At 43.5% G+C, this 22,199-nt stretch overlaps 1 protein-coding gene across 1 annotated transcript in view; it reads right to left on the bottom strand.

Moving 5' to 3' along the window:
- LOC132762363 (tropomodulin-3-like) overlaps positions 1 to 22,199 on the bottom strand; it is a 68,523-nt gene that overhangs the window by 24,763 nt on the left and 21,561 nt on the right. The window contains exons 2-3 of the mRNA XM_067471406.1: positions 15,209 to 15,415; positions 13,208 to 13,364 (exon numbers count right to left, since the gene is read on the bottom strand). Of these exons, the coding sequence (XP_067327507.1) occupies positions 13,208 to 13,364; positions 15,209 to 15,334 (283 nt within the window). The 5' untranslated portion in view covers positions 15,335 to 15,415. The remainder of the gene's footprint in view (positions 1 to 13,207; positions 13,365 to 15,208; positions 15,416 to 22,199) is intronic.

The following is a 22,199-nucleotide window of genomic DNA, read 5'->3' as shown; positions in this document are numbered from 1 at the left end:
GCCAACCTAGCAGTTCAAAAACATGCAAATGAAAACGGCCCGGAAATTTCAGTTGGTTCAACGGGCAGCGGCCAGGTTGTTAACTGGTGCTCCTTATAGGAAGAGGTCAACCCTCCTGTTTAAGGAGCTCCATTGGCTGCTATTCATTTTCCAGGCCCAATTAAAGGTGCAGGTGCTCACCTACAAAGCCCTGAACGGTTTGGGACCCACCTACCTACGTGACCGCATTTCCGTATACAAACCCACATGATCTCTTCGTTCATCTGGAGAGGCCCTGCTCACGATCCCACCTGCATCGCAAGCGCGATTGGTGGGAACGAGGGGTAGGGCCTTCTCGGTGGTGGCCCCACGACTCTGGAACTCCCTCCCCAAGGACATCAGGCATGCCCCAACATTGGCAGTCTTCAGAAGGAGCTTGAAAACGTGGATGTTCCAGTGTGTCTTCCCAGATTAAGGAATCCCAAGCAATATGTCCCAAATGCACTTTACGAGACAGTTAGAATTGTCTGCACACCATGGCCATATAGCCCGGAAAAACCTACAACAACCCTGTCTGCACACCCTCTTATCCGCAAAATATCCATCCTATTTCACCTGGACATGCCCAGAATTTTTAAAAATTTTAATCATTATATTTGGCCCTGCCACAGGTTTTTAAATGTGTCGTGATATTTTTGTTATTGTTTTGCTTTGCTATGAGTTATTTATTGTTGTATTGTATTGTTGTTGTTGTGTTTTTCGTTTCTGATGTATTTTGGGCTCGGCCTCTTGTAAGACGCACTGAGTCCTGCGGGAGATGGTAACGGGGTACAAATAAAGGTTTATTATTATTATTATTATTAGAACCGGACATGACTGGACTTAATGTCAGGGGAAAATCTTTACCCTTCCCTACACCAGTGTTTCTCAACCTGGGGGTCGGGACCCCGGGGAGGGGGGGGTGTCAGGGAGTGTCAGGGGGGTCGCTAAAGACCATCAGAAAACACAGTATTTTTTGTTCGTCATGGAGGTTCTATGTGGGAAGTTTGGCCCAATTTTATCATTGGTGGGGTTCAGAATGCTCTTTGATTGGAGGTGAACTATAAATCCCAGGAACTACAACCCCCAAATGTCAAGTCTCTTTTCCCCAAACTCCACCAGTTTTCACATTATTGAGCATTCATGCCAGTTTTGATCCAGAGCCATCATTGTTTGAGTCCACAGTGTTCTTTGGATGTAGGTGAACTACAACTCCAAAACTCAAGGTCAATGTCCGCCAAACCCTTCCAGTATTTTCTCTTGGTCATGGGAGCTCTGTGTGCCAAGTTTGGCTCAACTCTTTCATTTGCAGAGTTCGGAATGCTCTTTGATTTTAGGTGAACTATAAATCCCAGCAACTACAACTCTCAAATGACAAAATTAAGAGCCACATCCACTTTACCAATGCATTCCACACTGGGCAAGCGTATTCAGCAGCAGAGTAGCATAGCGCAAGGGCAGATGTCTTCACTGTATCTGGTTGTGATCCCCAGGTTGTGCCAGTTGGTTTTCGTATGATATTGTTTCTAGCGCCCACTTTTTGCCTTATATTCAGGCAGTGCTTCTTGTAGTTCAGAGGTCCAGAGGCTTCTCTCATGTCCCCCAGATTGACAGATGATTCAATATAGACTAGCAGCTATTTGGCCACAACGTTCAGGACTGAGTTGGATGTTGTTTTTAATTGTGATGAATTGTTTTATATGTATTTTAGAACTTATTTATTGTATGTTGTATGACATTATTTATTGTATAGCCTTGAATTTTTCTGTCGGCCGTTCTGAGTCCCTCCACGGAGGTAGAGAAGAACAGGATACAAAAGTTCTAAATAAATATAAATAGAATTTTCTTTCAAATAAGTGAACACATGACTAGAGATATTTCTTGTTTTGAACCACTGAGGATCGACCGCACTACGACGTGCTTTCATTGCCAAAAGGACCCTCGGTTTGGCTGAGCGAACACAAGTCTCTGCCTGTTTCGACCCAGCCTTGTTTCTCTTCTGAGAAAACTGAAAAGATTCCTTTCCAGGTAATGAGCAAAGAGGTTAAAAGCTTAAGCTTATTGTCCTGTCACTCCAAGTGGGGGGAAAAAAATCAAAACGCAGCACCGTCTTTGGAAAGAGTGACTTAACAATTGGGCAACGGACCAAAAAGTACTCTTGGAGATCCTTCAAAGGGACACAAACATTGTGCATAGGACCCATCTGCGCATGAGCTCACAAAGGGCACGGCAAGTGTTTTGGTGATGTCTTGGGAATGCTTCATTTCGTTTAAAGCTGAGATGACATGGGGGGAAATGAGTGATTGGGTTTGTTATGAAAACCAGAGAGAAACACTTCTGAGTCTAGCAGCTTTGCCTGAAGAGCATCAAGAGTCGTAGGCAAGCTATGCTCCATGCCAGTGAGCATTCGTGTTTTTGTTCCTCAAATAGTAGCAATTGCCAACAACTGGTTTAAAAGAGAATGTGACAAATTCAAGGAGGAGAAGTTAACACTGTCTAAATTATTATTATTGTTGTTGTTATTATTATTATTATTACTACTACTACTACTACTATTATTAGTACTCCGCCATCAACTCCGCTGGACCGGCTACGTTGTCCGGATGCAACCACCGTCTCCCAAAGCAGTTGCTCTACTATCATGAAACTTAAGCTCTCGATCCCACCGCCATCACAAACGTGACTGGAGGGGACAAGGGACAGGGGCTTCTTAGCAATGGCCCCCAGCCTGTGGAACGCCCTCCCTAGAGACATCAGATCTGCCACCTCCCTCCTATCTTTTAGAAGAAAAATCAAGACCTGGTTATGGGATCAAGTGTCCACTTGAACAGGTCCCACTTAACCAGGGCTCACTTTGGCCAAGGCCCACTTGACCAGGGCTCACTTTGACCAGGGCCCACTTTGACCAGGGCCCACTTTGACTAGGGCCCACTTCGGCCAGGGCTCACTTTGACCAGGGCCCACTTGACCAGAGTTCACTTTAACCAGGGCCCACGTTGACCAGGGCCCACGTTGACCAGGGCCTTCTTTGACCAGGGCCCACTTTGACTAGGGCCCACTTGACCAGAGTTTACTTTGACCAGGACCCACTTTGACCAGAGCTCACTTTGACCAGGGCCCACTTGACCAGAGTTCACTTTGACCAGGACCCACTTTGACCAGAGCTCACTTTGAACAGGGCCCACTTGACCAGAGTTCACGTTGACCAGGGCCTACTTTAACCAGGGCCCACTTTGAACATGGCCCACTTGACCAGGGCCCACTTGACCAAGGATCACTTTGACCAGAGCCCACTTGATCATGGCCAACTTGAACAGGGCCCACTTGATCGGGGCCCACTTTGACCAGGGCCCACTTTGACCAGGGCCCACTTTGACCAGGGCCAACTTGACCAAGGACCACTTTGACCAGGGCCCACTTTGACCAGGGCCTACTTTGACCAGGGCCTACTTTGACCATGGCCCACTTTGACCAGGACCCACTTTGACCAGGGCCCACTATGACCAGGGCCCTATTAATCTTTTGCAAGTTAATCTGTTGTGTTCTTTAATAATATAAACAGCCCAGGTTTGGGGAGGAAAGCAGAGCATAAATAAAGATCATGTGGATAAATTGCACTATCCCAATTCAAACTGGGTCCACACACTTAGAATACAATTTGAGCAAACTTACAAAAAGTTGAGGGAACCCATCCTAATATTCCATCATTACAGCACCATTCTGTTTGTTTTGGATTTTGTTTTTTCCCACTCCCCCACTCAAAAAGGTTCTCGTGCCTTCAAACTCATCTTTGAGAGTTCCTCGCACTTTTTCCACAGGTTACCTAAACATTTTCGTTCACTCCGAGCCACATGGTTGAGATGGAAATTTGGCTACAGCTGTAGTTGGGGATTTTCCAGACGAACAATTCCTAATGCTTCGAAACGTTTTAAAATAGATTGTACTTGAAGCCAACTAACAATGGGTCAGAGGAGAGCTACAAAGCACAGGCAAACACAACTTATAACTTACACTGCTGAGAAAGTATGAGTTGCTTTTGAGTCTGGATTAAAATAATAGTAGAAGGAGAGGAAATAATGGGTTATTCAGGCAATTACTAGAAGCAAAAACCTAGTACATATAGGAGGAAACATAATGGGGAAGACACACATTTAGACAGTCACCAGAGATATATTTTGACCTCACACACCCTTTCCTCAATTGATGCACTCAGATTCTCATTGACTTTCTGGCTTGGGGCAGTTTGCAACAACATCTAAAACAACGACGAGGGTTGAATGAAAAGTAATGCCTCCACCTTCGTTACTTGCGTTTGGATAGGAATATTTTAAAAAATCAAATGCAGAAATAATCTTTAGAATGTGCTCTTTAAAAACCACTATTCACTTTTCCACATAACCACCAGACAATTGGATACATTTCTGCCAACAGGTTTTTTGAAGCCGTCGCGGAAGAAGTCGACACTCTGTTTCCACAACCAGCGTCTCACAGTTTTCTCAACATCTTCATCAGAAGCATCATGATGTCCCCGCAGATCTTCTTTCGTTATCGGGAACAGATGGAAGTCAGACGGTGCTAAATCTGGACTGTATGGAGGATGTCGTATGGTAGTGAGATCCAGTGTCTGAAGTTTCAAGTCTGTGCGCTTTTGTTTCAGGCGTCAGGATACTGGGTATTCATCGTGCACAGATCTTCCGATAGCTAAGCAAAGTAATAATGTGACCCACACGTTCTTGTGAAATGACGATTATGCTTTAAATTTCTCTCTGAGTGATACGACGATCATCCTGAATCAATCTATCAACCTTTTGCTTGTGAAACTCGGTGGTTGCTGTCACAGGACGTCCAACTCTTTGTTTGTCACACAAGTCAGATGTTCCCATCTGAGTGTGTGCTGTGATGTACATGTGAATAATGATAGTAATAATAAATAAGTAAATAATGTAAATAATGATGGCCGAAAGCGAGGAGGAGCTGAGGAGCCTTCTAATCAAGGTGAAAGAAGAAAGCGCAAAAGCTGGGTTGCAGTTAAACATCAAAAAAACCAAGATTATGGCAACAAGAATGATTGACAACTGGGAAATAGAGGGAGAAAATGTGGAGGCCGTGACAGACTTTGTATTTCTAGGTGCAAAGATGACTGCAGATGCAGACTGTGGCCAGGAAATCAGAAGACGCTTACTTCTTGGGAGGAGAGCAATGTCCAGTCTCGATAAAATAGTAAAGAGTAGAGACATCACACTGGCAACCAAGATCCGCCTAGTCGAAGCCATGGTATTCCCTGTAGTAACCTACGGATGTGAGAGCTGGACCTTAGGGAAGGCTGAGCGAAGGAAGATCGATGCTTTTGAACTGTGGTGCTGGAGGAAAGTTCTGAGAGTGCCTTGGACTGCAAGAAGATCCAACCAGTCCATCCTCCAGGAAATAAGACCCGACTGCTCACTGGAGGGAAGGAGACTAGAGACAAAGTTGAAGTCCTTTGGCCACATCATGAGGAGACAGCAAAGCCTAGAGAAGACAATTATGCTGGGGAAAGTGGAGGGCAAAAGAAAGAGGGGCCGACCAAGGGCAAGATGGATGGATGGCATCCTTGAAGTGACTGGACTGACCTTGAAGGAGCTGAGGGTGATGACGGCCGACAGGGAGCTCTGGCGTGGGCTGGTCCATGAGGTCACGAAGAGTCGGAGACGACTGAACGAATGAACAACAACAAATAATGTGGATGTGTGCTGTGATGTACATGTAAATACATGTACATCACAGCACACACAATAATATAATAATACGAGGATTGAATGAAAAGTAATGCCTCCACCTTCGTGTTGAGGTTGGAATCTTTTGCTTGTGAAACTTTGTCACAGGATGTCCAACTCTTTGTTTGTCACAGAAGTCAGATGTTCCCACCTCATCATCTTTAAACTTATTTGCCCAACGACGCACAGTACTCACATCAACACAATCACCATAAACAACTTGCATTCTCTGATGAATCTCCTTTGCGGTGACACCTTCTGCTGTCAAGAATTCAATGACTGTAAGTTGCTTAAATCGCATTGACACTCCGTCTGCACAGGGTTCCATACTACGCACTTTAACAACACAGCCGTTCAATGCTAAGGCTTCCCGCCAACATGGAACTGTAGAGGAGAGTCTACTGAACAAGCCAGTACCTGCTACATACCAGTACTGCCATCTGTTGAGGAGTTACGAAGGTGGAGGCATTACTTTTCATTCAACCCTCGTAAACTAAATCTATTGTAAACCATGAACTAGGAAATTTTGGCTCTACAGATGTTTTGGAATTCATCTTCCAGAAGTTCCAGCCAATCCATGTGCTAAATGCACTCGTAGCACAAAGCAGGTGGAAAGCCAAAGGGCTAAACTATGGTGCACCCATAAAACTAGAAATTTGCTGTGGACATTATTACCGTAAATCATAACTTGGCTGAACCTAATGTAACACTAGACTATAATTAAGATGAACCTCCAAGGAAAGGAGATCATTTGAGAGCATTATAGAATCATAGAATCATAGGAGGAAGCAGTGAGTAAATTCACAGCATAGGAGCCAAACTGGAGCAGGATTTCCCTGTCTGAATCAGGTCACTGACACCATAGTCTACCCTACAATGTTATATTTCATCAACATCACTGACAGAACTATATGAGCTTAAATCTAATACGATGCTGGTCTCCTCAAAACCCCACCAATATTCAAAGTTTGGCATGTTGGGTATGTCTGGCAAGTTTACTAGTTCCATCACCAGTTTGGTACAGAGTTTGGTACAGAGTGTTGGTGAACTACAACTCCCATAATAACTTGAGAAACTGCATGATCGCTTCTGGTGTGAGAGAATTGGCTGTCTGCAAGGACGTTGCTCAGGGTGCACCTGGATGTTTTGATGTTTTACCATCCTTATGAGAGGCTTCTCTCATGTCCCTGTATGACAGTGTTTCTCAACCTTCCTAGTGCCACAACCCCTTCATACATTTCCTCATGTTGTGGTGACCCCCAACCATAACATTATTTTCGTTGCTACTTCATAACTGTAATTTTGCTATTGTTATGAATCGTAATGTAAGTATCTGATATGCAGGATGTCAACGACTTAAATCAAGAAATAGTTTTCTAAGATCTACAGAGACACTTGCTGGAACACCCCAGCAAGCGAGAGTCTGGATAGATTACTGCAATGCACTCTACGTGGGGTTGCCTTTGAAGACTGTTCGGAAACTTCAATTAGTCCAGCGGGAGGCAGCCAAACTGCTCACCGGAGCGTCATACAGGGAGCACACCACCCCCCTGTTGTGTTAGCTCCACTGGCTGCCAATCCAGTTCCGAGCACAATTCAAAGTGCTGGTTTTGACCTACAAAACCCTATACGGTTCCGGCCCAGAGTATCTGTCCGAACGCATCTCCCTCTATGTCCCACCTCGGAGTTTGAGATCCTCTGGGGAGACTCTGCTCTTGGCCCCCCCTCTGTCACAAGTGAGATTGGTGGGGACGAGGAGCAGGGCCTTCTCAGTGGTGGCCCTCACCTATGGAATTCACTCCCTGGGGAAATTAGATCAGCGACATCCCTTCTTTCCTTTAGAAAGAAATTAAAAACATGGATGTGGGACCAGGCGTTTGGGCAATCTGGCAGATAAATAAAGGACTGCGACGACTGATAGGAATAGACAACGTGGAACGAAGTATGGACTCCGAGTTGGCGAACGCTGTGCTTGAGATTGGCTATTGACTGTGATATATATTGTTGTTTTAATTGTTTAACTGTTTAACTGCTGTTTTTATACGTTTATTGTATTATTGTGTAGGCATTGAATTGTGCCATTTTGTAAGCCGCCCTGAGTCCCCCCCTCGGGAGTTGAGAAGGGCGGGGTAGAAGTATACGAAATAAATAAATAAATAAATAAATAATAAAAATGTGGCAGGCTCAAAACCAGAACCTCAACCAATGGCTGATACCAAGTGAGAGACTCCCTCCTGGGCACACAGAGGACTGGGCAACTTGGAAGGCGCTGAACAGACTGCGCTCTGGCACCACGAGATGCAGAGCCAACCTTCAGAAATGGGGCTACAAAGTAGAATCCTCGACATGCGAGTGTGGAGAAGAGCAAACCACTGACCACCTGCTGCAATGCAACCTGAGCCCTGCCACATGCACCATGGAGGACCTTCTTGCAGCAACACCAGAGGCACTCCATGTGTCCAGATCCTGGTCAAAGGACATTTAATCAACTACCAAGCTTGCAAACTTTGTGTTTTGTCTGTCTGTTTGTTTTGTTCTGTTAGAAATGTAATAAAATGGTCTGGTTGCCCCTGACACGATAAATAAATAAATAACTGTACTTTTCAGTTCTTGTGGATTTTTTCGGGCTATATGGCCATGTTCTAGAAGCATTTCTCCTGATGTTTCGCCTGAATCTATGGCAAGCTTCCTCAGAGGTGAGGTCACCTCCGAGGAAGCTTGCCATAGATGCAGGCGAAACGTTAGGAGAAATGCTTCTAGAACATGGCCATATAGCCCGAAAAAACCCACAAGAACTGAGTGATTCCAGCCATGAAAGCCTTCGACAATACAACTGTACTTTTGCTACCATTATGAATTGTAAGATAAATATCTGATATGCCAGATGTATTTTCATTCATTGGACCAAATTTGGCACAAATACCCGATATGTCCAATTTTGAATGTTGGTGGGGTCGGGGGGGGGGGGGGAGTGACTTTGTCATTTGGGAGCTGTAGTTGCTGAGATTTATAGTTCACCTACAATCAAAGAGCATTCTGAACTCCACCAATGAAGGAAACTGAACCAAACTTGGCACACAGAACTCCCACGACCAACGGAAAATACTGGAAGGGTTGGTGGGCATTGACCTTGAGTTTACCTATGAGACGCTAATGAGATGTTACAGTTATGTTTAACTGATTGTTTATTATATCATTACCGCATAGGGAAGCTGATGAGGAAACACAACATACAAACAATCTACAAACCCACCAAGAAAATCCAACAAATGCTACGTTCAGCAAAGGACAAGAGGGAAACTCTCACTTCTGCAGGAATCTACCGTATCCCATGCAGCTGTGGACAAGTCTACAGAGGGACCACCAAACGCAGCATTGCCCAGACACGCATCAAGGAACATGAAAGGCACTGCAAACTACTTCAACCAGAGAAGTCAGCCATAGCAGAGCACCTGATGAACCAGCCTGGACACAGCATATTATTTGAGAACACAGAAATGCTGGACCACACCAACAACCACCATGTCAGACTACACAGAGAAGCCATTGAAATCCACAAGCATGTGGACAATTTCAACAGAAAGGAAGAGACCATGAAAATGAACAAAATCTGGCTACCAGTATTAAAAAACTCTAAAATTATAACAGCTAAACAACAGAGAGGAAAAAACCAGGCACAGATTAACACCTCCCAGCAACAGATTTTCCCAGGCTCAGGCAGGCCTTCAAATGCTAATGAAGGTGATCAGCTAAACATTCACACCTAACTGCAGCAGGGAAGAGCTCCTTGCCCCACCCCAGCCATTCCACAGATATATAAACCCATTTTTCCTACTTCCAACAGACCTCAAACCTCTGAGGATGCTTGCCATAGATGCAGGCGAAACGTCAGGAGAAATGCCTCTAGAACATGGCTCTATAGCCCGAAAAAACCCACAAGAACCTATTATATCATTGTTTTTCACTGTTTTTTTAACTCTTTTTATGATGTTGAGCATTGAATTTTGCTATTGTTTTGTCTGTTTGTTTGTTTGCTTTGTTAAAAATGTAATACAAAAGTCTGGTTGCTCCTGCCACGATAAATAAAATCACGGTGTAACGAACATAATAATCATGTTTTTTCAAAATAATTAGTTGGCTCTTCCAAAAGTTGTGGGGATAAACTTCAACGTATTCAATATCGTCCCACTTGCCAAATTCAGCACAACTAAAGGCGAGGGATACTGTGAGATGAAGCCCAACAACATCTGGAGGGGTCCATGATTCGCACCCTCAACCCCAAGGAGCTCGCCAAGTGAGCCAAGGGAAGCCAGCCTTGCCATCCAAGCAGGAAAGGCAACCCCGTGACCCTTTTGGTGCTCCAGCTCCCCTGGCCTCCAGCAGACAATGATGTTTACATGCCATGTTGATAGTCACAAGGCACCCACAAAGCTTATATTGTTGTTTTTTTTCTAATGCAATTTCCATTTTAAATGTCATTCCATGAAAAAAGCCAGTGAGGTCAGGCTTCCTCCTTGGGCAACAGTGGGCCATTGTTATGTTTATCAACAAAGGGTACAGAATGGGACTTTCCAGTTATGGCAGCTGATTTCAAAGTGTATTTGTGTTTTGGGGAGGTTTGCTTTGTCCCTGTTGGAAAAGTACTTCTCCTACATCGCATGGGTGTGGATGGGTGAAAGCGGAGGACATCCCAGCCTAGAAGTAATGTTGTGCAATTAAAATGATAGAATAATAAAAGTTAGAAGATGTCAGAAATATTTAAATAATAACTAGGTATTTTTGATTACAAGGGAGCTCCAGGTGGCACAGTAGGTTAAACCGCTGAGCTGCTGAACTTGCTGATCGGAAGGTTGGTGGTTCAAATCCAGGGAGTGGGGTGAGCTCCCACTGTTAGGCCCAGCTTCTGCCAACCTAGCAGTTCAAAGACATGCAAATGTGTGTAGATAAATAGGGACCGCTTTGGTGGGAAGGTAACGTCACTCCATGCAGTCATGACGGCCACATGACCTTGGGGTTGTCTATCTACAACGCCAGTTGAAGGTAACGGCACTCCATGCAGTCATGCCGGCCACATGACCTTGGAGGTGTCTATGGACAACGCCAGTTTTTCGGCTTAGCAATGGAGATGAGCACTGCCCCACACAATTGGACACTACTAGACTTAATGTCAAGGGGAAACCTTTACCATATATCATAGAATCATACAGTTGGAAGAGAAACCCAAGGGGCATCCAGTCCAACATCTTGCCATGCAGGAAAAGCACAATAATGGTGACCACATGACCTTGGAGGTGACTACGGATAATGCCGGCTCTTCAGCTTAGAAATGGAGATGAGCACCAACCCCCAGAGTCGGACACAACTAGACTTAATGTCAAGGGGAAACCTTTACCTTTACCTTTGATTACAAAAGTGTGAGTCAAGCACTGAAAGTTAGTAGGTCAAGCTTGTTAAGAGTCAGTAGGTCAAAGCTAGTGTCGTCCTAAGGAGAGTGAGTAGGCTGAAGACTGTTAGTGTTAGCTTGCCTCAGTGAGGGAATGCCTCAGTCTGTGTGAGCAGGCTTCTCTGTGAGGTAGCCTCAGTGTGAGAGGCAGGCCTTCGTCTATGAAGAGGCCGAGTAGGAGAGAAGCCTCACGTGAGAAAGCTACAGGGTGAAGGTTGCTGTGTGTTTCTAATAATAATAATACATCACACAGTCCTAGACACTTGGGAAGGGTCCGATGTGCGATTCAATACAACAGCCAGCAGAGAGATCTTATCTGCTGTGGACTCATCTTGTTGTGTTTCAAATAATAATAATAACAACAACAACAACAACAACAGCCAGCAAAGTAATCTTGTCTGTTGTGGACTCATCTTGTTGTGTTTCCAATAATAATAATAATAATAATAATAATAATAACAACAACAACAACAACAACAACAACAACAACCAGCAAAGTAATCTTGTCTGTTGTGGACTCATCTTGTTGTGTTTCCAATAATAATAATAATAATAATAATAATAACAACAACAACAACAACAGCCAGCAAAGTAATCTTGTCTGTTGTGGACTCATCTTGTTGTGTTTCTAATAATAATAATAATAATAATAATAATAATAACAATCAACAACAAAAACAACAAAAACAACAACAACAACAACAGCCAGCAAAGTAATCTTGTCTGTTGTGGACTCATCTTGTTGTGTTTCTAATAATAAGAATAATAGTAATAATAATAACAATAACAACAACAATAACAACAACAACAACAGCCAGCAAAGTAATCGTCGTCTGTTGTGGACTCATCTTGTTGTGTTTCCAATAATAATAATAATAATAATAATAATAACAACAACAACAACAGCCAGCAAAGTAATCTCGTCTGTTGTGGACTCATCTTGTTGTGTTTCTAATAATAATAATAATAATAATAATAATAATAATAATAAACAACAACAACAGCCAGCAAAATAATCTTGTCTGTTGTGGACTCATCTTGTTGTGTTTCTAATAATAATAATAATAATAATAAACAACAACAACAACAACAACAGCCAGCAAAATAATCTCGTCTGTTGTGGACTCATCTTGTTGTGTTTCTAATAATAATAATAATAATAAACAACAACAACAACAACAGCCAGCAAAATAATCTTGTCTGTTGTGGACTCATCTTGTTGTGTTTCTAATAATAATAATAATAATAATAATAATAATAACAACAACAACAACAACAACAACAACAGCCAGCAAAATAATCTCGTCTGTTGTGGACTCATCTTGTTGTGTTTCTAATAATAATAATAATAATAATAATAATAATAATAATAAACAACAACAACAACAACAGCCAGCAAAATAATCTTGTCTGTTGTGGACTCATCTTGTTGTGTTTCTAATAATAATAATAATAATAATAATAATAATAAGTATGTAAAGCTACTACGTATTTGTTTATTTGTGTTATGGAAACCTTCTTGTTGTAAATAGTGCAACCATATTGTTTTACTACAAAGAAAAGCCTCTTATGGAAAAGACAGCATTGGTCTGTGTGTTTTTGCTCTTTTTATTACTTTGGGCTAATGGTGTCGCATCACGCTACAACTAATAAGTTACTCTGCTGTACATTTACGAGGAGGGTCTTTTGTTAATAAGCCTCCTCATACAAGAACAGACCACATGGGACATTTAGTCCAACCTCCTACCATGCAGAAGAAGCACAATCAAAGCACCCCAGAGTGATGGCCATCCAGCCTCTTTTTAAAAGCCTCCAAGGAAGGAGCTTCCACCGAACTCCAAGGCAGAGAGTTCCACTGTTGAACAGCTCTCACATTCAGGAAGTTCTTCCTAATGTTCAGGTTGAATCTCCTTTCCTGTCATTTGAACCCATGTAGGACAAAAGGAAGGGAATACCGTAAGCTTCCACAAAGAGCCTTATCCGGGGGAATTACCTTTCTTTTCTCCTGTGTAGGGGACATAATCTTCCACGTCTTTCAGCTCCAGTGCTTGCTTTTCCAAGAAGGAAAGGAGTTTCTCCCTGTTGAAAGGAGCAGAGGGTTTTTTGGAAGTCTGGTCCTTTTGCCGGAATCCTGCTGGCAGCAGCGCATTCTGCAAAACAAGATGGGCTTGTTAGATTGCCTTCCACAGAGAGGCACTTTCCTGAGAGCTACAGAAGTTGTCAACACTCAAAGACATTCCTGCCATTAATAAAATTAATGATAAAAAAACAGGCCAATGGAATTAAGGCTGATGGTTCCATGTGCTCTTAGAGTGGCAGGTTGCACCACAATTCAAGAGAGATATTGACAAGCTGGAATGTGTCCAGAATCTGCCAGAGGTGATTTGAATGCAATATTCCTGCTTCTTGGCAGAATGGGGTTGGACTGGATGGCCCATGAGGTCTCTTCCAACTCTTTGATTCTATGATTCTATGAGCTTGAAGACCTGGTGGTTTCAACAAGCCTTTGAAAATGGCCAGTTCTAACTCAGCCCTACACATTGTCGAATACGGCCTTATTCTTCCTACCAATTACCCAGATCCTTTCCTCTAGTCAGCCCTGGAATGAACAGCCACAGACCCATACCTAATATTATTGTTGCCTGCCATTGCATTGCATCTAATTCCCAGGCTCCTAGAATTTTTGGGCTTGCACAAATCTTGGCCCGGCCTTTTAATTTTTTTTTTAAATTGCCTTGAACAGGCAGGATTACTTTATATATATGTGTGTTATGGCGACATTTTTTTTGTGCATATGGATGCCTGCCATAGATGCAGGCGAAACGTCAGGAGAAATGCCTCTAGAACATGGCCATATAGCCCGAAAAAACCCACAAGAACTGAGTGATTCCGGCCATGAAAGCCTTCGACAACACATTGTGCATATTTTGTTTTGTTAATCTTATGGTTATGTTGTTTTTACTTTGTATGATCTGTGATTTTTACCTGGGAACCGCTCTGAGTCCCCTCGAGGAGATAGAGCGGTATATAAATAAAGATATTATTATTATTATTATTATTATTATTATCATTATTATTATTGTTGTTGTTGTTGTTGTTGTTCATTCATTCAGTCGTCTCCGACTCTTCGTAACCTCATGGACCAGCCCACGCCAGAGTTCCCTGTTGGCCGTCAACACCCCCAGCTCCTTCAAGGTCAGTCCAGTCACTTCAAGGATGCCATCCATCCATCTTGCCCTTGGTCGGCCCCTCTTCCTTTTTCCTTCCACTTTCCCCAGCATCATTGACTTCTCTAGGCTTTGCTGTCTCCTCATGATGTGGCCAAAGGACTTCAACTCTGTCTCTAGTATCCTTCTCTCCAGTGAGCAGTCGGGCTTTATTTTCTGGAGGATGGACTGGTTGGATCTTCTCGCAGTCCAAGGCACTCTTAGAACTTTCCTCTAGCACCACAGCTCAAAAGCATCGATCTTCCTTCGCTCAGCCTTCCCTAAGGCCCAGCTCTCACATCCGTAGGTGACAACAGGGAATACCATGGCTTTGACTAGGCAATGGATCTTCCTTGCCAATGTGATGTCTCTACTCTTTACTATTTTATCGAGACTGGACATTGCTCTCATCCCAAGAAGGAAGCTTCTTCTGATTTCCTGGCCACAGTCTGCATCTGCAGTAATCTTTGCACCTAGAAATACAAAGTCTGTCACGGCCTCCACATTTTCTCCCTCTATTTCCCAGTTGTCAATCATTCTTGTTGCCATAATCTTGTTTTTTTTTTACGTTTAGCTGCAACCTGGCTTTTGCGCTTTCTTCTTTCACCTTGATTAGAAGGCTTCTCAGCTCCTCCTCACTTTTTATTACAACAATGTAAAACAAACATAAATACACATATCCGAAAAACAGTCAATTAAAACAGTGCCTATAATTATTTGTATAGAACAGTAGTTTATGGAACTTTTCAACAGGGCAGAGGGGCTTGTCCAGTTGACGCAATACACACCTCCGGGTCCAGGTCATCCAAAACAGTTTCCAGCTGCTTCAGCTCTTCCTCTGATAACTTCCCCAGGAGCTCATCTTCATCGAGGTCCTTATACTTGTCCAAGTCTTTCAGGAAGGGGAGCGCCATAACTCCAGCAGGATAGGGGCCAGCAGCTTGTCAAAATGTTCAGCAAGACTCGCCAAACAGCTTTTGTTTTTCAACAAAATTCTAGAAATGGGAGTGGAGAGGAAACAAAACAATTTTATACACAATCATGAGTGTTCCATCAGCTCAGTGGTTCTCAACCTTTCTAATGCCACAACCCCTTAATGCAATTCCTTATGTTGTGGTGACCCCCAACCATAAAATTATTTTCATTGCAACTTCATAACTGTACTTTTGCTACTGTTATGAATTGTAAGATAAATATCTGATATGCCAGATGTATTTTCTTTCATTGGACCAAATTTGGCACAAATATCCGATATGTCCAAATGTTGGTGGGGTTGGGGGGGGGTTGTGATTTTGTCATTTGGGAGCTGTAGTTGCTAAGATTTATAGCTCACCTACAATCAAAGAGCATTCTGAACTCCACCAATGATGGAAACTGAACCAAACTTGGCACACAGAACTCCCATGACCAACAAAAAATACTGGAATAGTTTGGTGGGCATTTACCTTGAGTTTACCTATTTATTTATTTACTTCATTTATATACCGCTTTTCTCAGCCCTCAGGCGACTCAAAGCGGTTAACAACAGCAAAATTAAATGCAAAATCATCACAAAACGAATATGGGACAGTTAAAAACAGTAGCATCATCAACGATTAAACATCAATATAACAATCATTAGCGTCTCATCAATAAAATCCAAATCCATTCTCATCATCCATTATTCCATATTCCTATATTCAATTACACTGCTTAATTGAATGCTTGTTCGAACAGCCAGGTCTTCATTTTCCTCCGAAACGCCAACAGGGAGGGGGCCGATCTGATATCTGTAGGAAGGGCGTTCCACAGTCGAGGGGCCACCACTGAGAAGGCCATGTCTCTCGTCCCTGCCAGGCGCGCCTGTGATGCAGGCGGGACCGAGAGCAGGGCCTCCCCAGATGATCTATGAGACGCTAATGAGATATTATAGTTCTGCTTAACTGATTGTTTACTATATCATTGTTTTTAACTGTTTTTTAACTCTTTTTATGATGTTGAGCATTGAATTTTGCTATTGTTAACCGCTTTGAGTCATCCAAGGGCTGAGAAAAGCGGTATATAAATTAAGTAAATAATAATAATAATAATAATAATAATAATATTAATTTTGGAGTTGTAGTTCACCTACATCCAGAGAGCACTGTGGACTCAAACAATGATGGATCTGGACCAAACTTGGCACGAACACTCAACATGCCCAAATGTGAATGCTGGTAGAGTTTGGGGAAAACAGCCCTTGACATTTTGGGTGTTGCAGTTGCTGGGATTTATAGTTCACCTACAATCAAAAAGCCTCTTGAGCCCCACCAATTATAGAATTGGGCCAAACTTCCCACAAAGAAAACCACATGACCAACAGAAAATGCTGCATTTTCTGATGGTCTTTGTTGACCCCACTGACACCCCCCTGGAGTTTGGGGAAAACAGCCCTTGACATTTGGGAGTTGCAGTTGCTGGGATTTATAGTTCACCTACAATCAAAAAGCCTCTTGAGCCCCACCAATAATAGAATTGGGTCAGTCTTCCCAAAAGGAAACCACATGACCAACAGATAATACTGCATTTTCTGATGGTCTTTGCTGACCCCTCTAACACCCCCCTCATGACCCACCCAGGGGTCCCGACTTCCAGGTTGAGAAATGCTGCATCAGCTGCTTATTTGCACTGCATCTATCCAACCTTACAGATAACTGCATTCTAATCCATGCTTTAGTCCAAGAAAGACAGACCAGGCACAGATCGTTGTAGGTTTTTTGGGGCTATATGGCCATGTTCTAGAGGCATTCTCTCCTGACGTTTTGCCTGCATCTATGGCAAGCATCCTCAGAGGTTGTGAGGTCTGTTGGAACTACGAAAATGGGTTTATATATCTGTGGAAAGACCAGGGTGAGACAAAGAACACTTGTCTGCTGGAGCTAGGTGTCCCACCCTGGTCTTTCCACAGATATATAAACCCATTTTCCTAGTTTCAACAGACATCACTACCTCTGAGGATGCTTGCCATAGATGCAGGCGAAACATCAGGAGAGAATGCCTCTAGAACAGTGGTTCTCAACCTTCCTAATGCCATGACCCCTTAATACAGTCCCTCATGTTGTGGTGACCCCCAACCATAACATTGTATTTGTTGCTACTTCACAACAGTCATTTTACTACTGTTATAAATCATAATGTAAATATCAGATATGCAAGATTTATTTTCATTTACTGGACCAAACTGGGCACAAATAACCAATGCATCCACATGTAAATGCTAGTGGAAGTGGGGGAGGATTGATTTTGCAATTTGGGAGCTGTAGTTGCTGGGATTTATAGTTCACCTAAAATCAAAGAGCATTCTAAACTTCACCAGCGATAGATTTGAACCTAATTTGCCACACAGAACTCCCATGACCAATGGAAAACACTGGAAGGGTTTGGTGGGTATTGACCCTTGAGTTTGGGAGTTGTAGTTCACCTATATCCAGAGAGCACTGTGGACTCGCACAATGGTGGATCTGGACCAAACTTGGCACAAATACTCAATATGCGCAAATGTGAACACTGGTGGAGCCTGGGGAAAATAGACATTGACTTTTGGGAGTTGTCGTTGCTGGGATTTATAGTTCATTACAATCAAAGAACATTCTGAATTCCACCAACGATAGAATTGGCTCAAACTCCCCACATGGAATCCCCATGACCATCAGACCCTCTGACACCTCTTCGCGACCCCCTCAGGGGTCCCGACCCCCAGGTTGAGAACCACTGCTCTAGAACATGGCCATATAGCCCGAAAAAACCTACGACAACCCAGTGATTCCGGCCATGAAAGCCTTCGACAATACAGGCACAGATCATTTCAAAATACAGACTGCACAAAAGCCTCAAAGCACGGGGACGCTTCCCAAGGACATGCTTTAAACTGCATGCATGTTAATATTTTGATCTGTGGCGATGGATCCGTCTGTTTTCTTGCTATTGTATTCCGTCACCCTCTGGAGCGGAAACGACTTTTGAGCATGGTATCCAAGGAAAAGAAGCGCACACAATAACAGTGAGACGTGAGCCTTTTACGAGAGGCTTGCTCATTGCTCAGCCAGGCACCCGCCCTTGAGTACGGAGCGGCAGAAAGAAGTGACCCTAAGAACCGCACAGGTCATGTTCCCCGTTTCCTCATTGAGTTCGGCTCAGGTCACGTCTCAGATTCCCTTTCAACTCAAGTACCAACCTGCTCAGCATACAAAATTCTAGTATTCTTGAGCTGAGAGAGGATGCATCAAAACTAAGCTTCCTTTTCCCCTGCGATTCTAGACTTCCAGATGTTGTGTTATTCCAAATATGATTTTACACGAACGAACAAACCATTTTATTAATTAGCCACTTGGCCTTATCAAAACAGATGGTACAAACACAACATACAACATACATCTAGTCCTCTTAATATACAAATACGAGGGTTGAATGAAAAGTAATGCCTCCACCATCGTTACTTGGGTTTGGATGGGAATATTTTAATAAATCAAAGGCAGAAATAATCCTGAGAATGTGCTCTTTAACTACCACTATTCACTTTTCCACATAATCACCAGATAATTGGATACATTTCTGCCAACCATGAACAAGTTTTCTGAAGCCATCACAGAAGGAGTCAACACTCTGATTCTGCAACCACAGTTCTCTCAACGTCTTCATCAGAAGCATCAGGATGTCCCCACAGATCTTCTTTCATTATCAAGAACAGATGGAAGTCAGACGGTGCTAAATCTGGACTGTATGGAGGATGTCGTATGGTAGTGAGATCCAGTCTCTAAAGTTTCAAGTCTGTGCGTTTTCATTTCAGGCATCAGCATCCTGGGTACCCATCGTGCACAGATCTTTCGATAGCCAAGCAAAGCAATAATGTGACCAACACATTCTTGTGAAATGCCGATTATGCTTGACATTTCTCTGAGTGATACGACAATAATCCAGAATCAATCTGTCAACCTTTTGCTTGTGAAACTCAGTGGTTGCTGTCACAGGACGTCCAACTCTTTGTCACACAAGTCAAATGCTTCCACCTCAACATCTTTAAACTTGCTCGCCCAATGACGCACAGTACTCACATCAACACAATCACCAAAAACAGCTTGCATTCTCTGATTAATCTCCTTTGGGGAGACACCTTCTGCTGTCAAGAATTCAATGACTCCACGTTGCTTAAGTCGCATTGACCGACGGTCTGCACAGGGTTCCATACTTCGCACTTTAACAACACAACCGTTCAATGCTAAGGCTTCCTGCCAAAATGGAACTGTAGAAGAGAGTCTACTGAACAAACCAGTACCTGCCGCATACGTTGCTTAAGTCGCATTGACCGACCATCTGCGCAGGGTTCTATACTTTGCATTTTAACAACACAACCGTTCAATACTAAGGCTTCCCGCTAAAATGGAACTGTAGAGGAGAGTCTACTGAACAAGCCAGTACCTGCCGCATACGTTGCTTAAGTCGCATTGACCGACCATCTGAGCAGGGTTCCATACTTTGCACTTTAACAACACAACCGTTCAATGTTAAGGCTTCCTGCCAAAATGGAACTGTAGAGGAGAGTCTACTGAACAAGCTAATACCTGACGCATAGCAGTACTGCCATCTGTTGAGGAGGTACAAAGGTGAAGGCATTACTTTTCATTCAAATCTCACATACAGGTATTTCTCAGCTTGAAACCAATGTAGCTTAGCCATAGATATATACATCAACTATTCTCGTCTCCCCTACACTGCACCCCAATCTGGTCTATGTACTCCGATCTCCTTTTAGCAGCTTTAAACCAATAAAGCGCAACTGGAGGAAAGAATGGGACCTTGCGGGACCCCCCAGGTCAAAGGCCAGGGATCCAAGCAGGTGGCCCGCCCTCCAGTTTCACCAACTGGATGCAATCCTCCAGGAAGGAACCAAGCCACTGCAGTGAAATGCTCCAAAGACACATTCCGGAGAGCCGCTCCAGAAGGATACCATGGTCGATGGTATTGAAAGCTGCCAAGATATCCAAGGGAACCAATATGGACACATTCCCTGTCAGGCTCTCTGCAGAGGTCATCCACCAAGGTGACCAAAGCTGTCTCAGTTTAGTGACCAGACCTAAAACCAGACTGCTACAGATCAAGATAATTGGTTTCATCCAAGAACGTCTGGAGCTGAGAGGCCACCAGATGCTCCAGAACCTTGCCCAAGAAGGAGAGGTTAGAAATCCAGTTTGGCGTTGGAAGTGACTTGAAAGAACACACAACTACAACAGCACCCAACCCTTTGTGTACAAAATAAAACTGCTGATATCCTAAGTGGATGTGCTGTCTCCAACTAATGGTGTCTCCAACTTATGGTGATAGTTTTGCCTTCGGATAAGTCCGAAATAACTGGAAGGCACACAACAACAAATGATTAAAACGCCACTGGTGAATTTGGAGACCGGAGAAAGAAGGCGCTGCATGTTTATTTACTCTGCAAAGCTTGCTGGAATCAGGTGTGCACACAGAAACTTTGACTGTCCCGTTCCCTTCATGCCCAAGATCACCTTCACAGCTGGAACGCCAAGAAGTTTCCATGAAGGCGACTGATACTACAATCCAAGTAACGTAGACATGAGTCAGCAAGGAACACCAAATTATTTTCCGCTGACTTGCTTGCATTCCAATGTGGGATGCTAATTTTCTATTATTAAAATACTCTCTTAATTCCCAGTTGACTTGCAACGAGAGCGCGGAGAGAGACGAAGTGCTAGAGAGCTGTACAACAAAGATGCTCAACTGATAGCTGGAGGAGGACAGATGTGGGCCACCAAGCCCATCTCGTACAGGGAACTGACACTTTGTGGTCGGTCACCAACTCTGCATTCACAAAAGTGCATCTGCGCCGGGGACTTAATGCAGCTTGATACCCCTTTAACTGGCATAATTCAATTCTATGCAAAGGAAGATAATGTACATGATATTCATTCAAAGGACCCTTCAGTGGCACAGCAGGTTAAACTGCTGAGATGCTGAACTTGCTGACCAAAAGGTCAGCAGTTCGAATCCGGGGAGTAGGGTGATCTCCTGCTGTTAGCCTCAGCTTCTGCCAAACTATAAGTTCAAAAACATGCAAATGTGAGTAGATCAATAGGTACCGCTTCGGCGGGAAGGTAACGGCCGTACAACAAAGATGCTCAACTGATGGCTGGAGGAGGACAGATGTGGGCCACCAAGCCCATCTCGTACAGGGAACTGACACTTTGTGGTTGGTCACCAACTCTGCATTCACAAAAGTGCATCTGCGCCAGGGACTTAATGCAGTTTGATACCACTTTAACTGGCATAATTCAATTCTATGCAAAGGAAGATAATGTACATGATATTCATTCAAAGGACCCTTCAGTGGCACAGCAGGTTAAACTGCTGAGATGCTGAACTTGCTGACCAAAAGGTCAGCAGTTCGAATCCGGGGAGTAGGGTGATCTCCTGCTGTTAGCCTCAGCTTCTGCCAAACTATAAGTTCAAAAACATGCAAATGTGAGTAGATCAATAGGTACCGCTTCGGCGGGAAGGTAACGGCGCTCCCTTCAGTCATACTGGCCATATGAACTTGGAGGTGTCTATGGACAATGCTGGCTCTTTGGCTTAGAAATAGAGATGAGCACCAACCCCCAGAGTCAGACAAGACTAGACTTAATGTCAAGGGGAAAGCTTTACCTTTTCTACTCATTCAAAGCTAGGCACACAATGTTTTCCAGAAGCAAAAGTTGGTGGTTGTCATACAGAAGAATATTTTCTCCAGGATATACCTCCAGCTCAGGA

Source organism: Anolis sagrei, chromosome 9 (assembly GCF_037176765.1).
Source record: "Anolis sagrei isolate rAnoSag1 chromosome 9, rAnoSag1.mat, whole genome shotgun sequence".
NCBI classification, from domain to species: domain Eukaryota; kingdom Metazoa; phylum Chordata; class Lepidosauria; order Squamata; family Dactyloidae; genus Anolis; species Anolis sagrei.
Note: the sequence above shows the minus strand (reverse complement) of the source record. Positions and strands in the feature narration are given on the sequence as shown.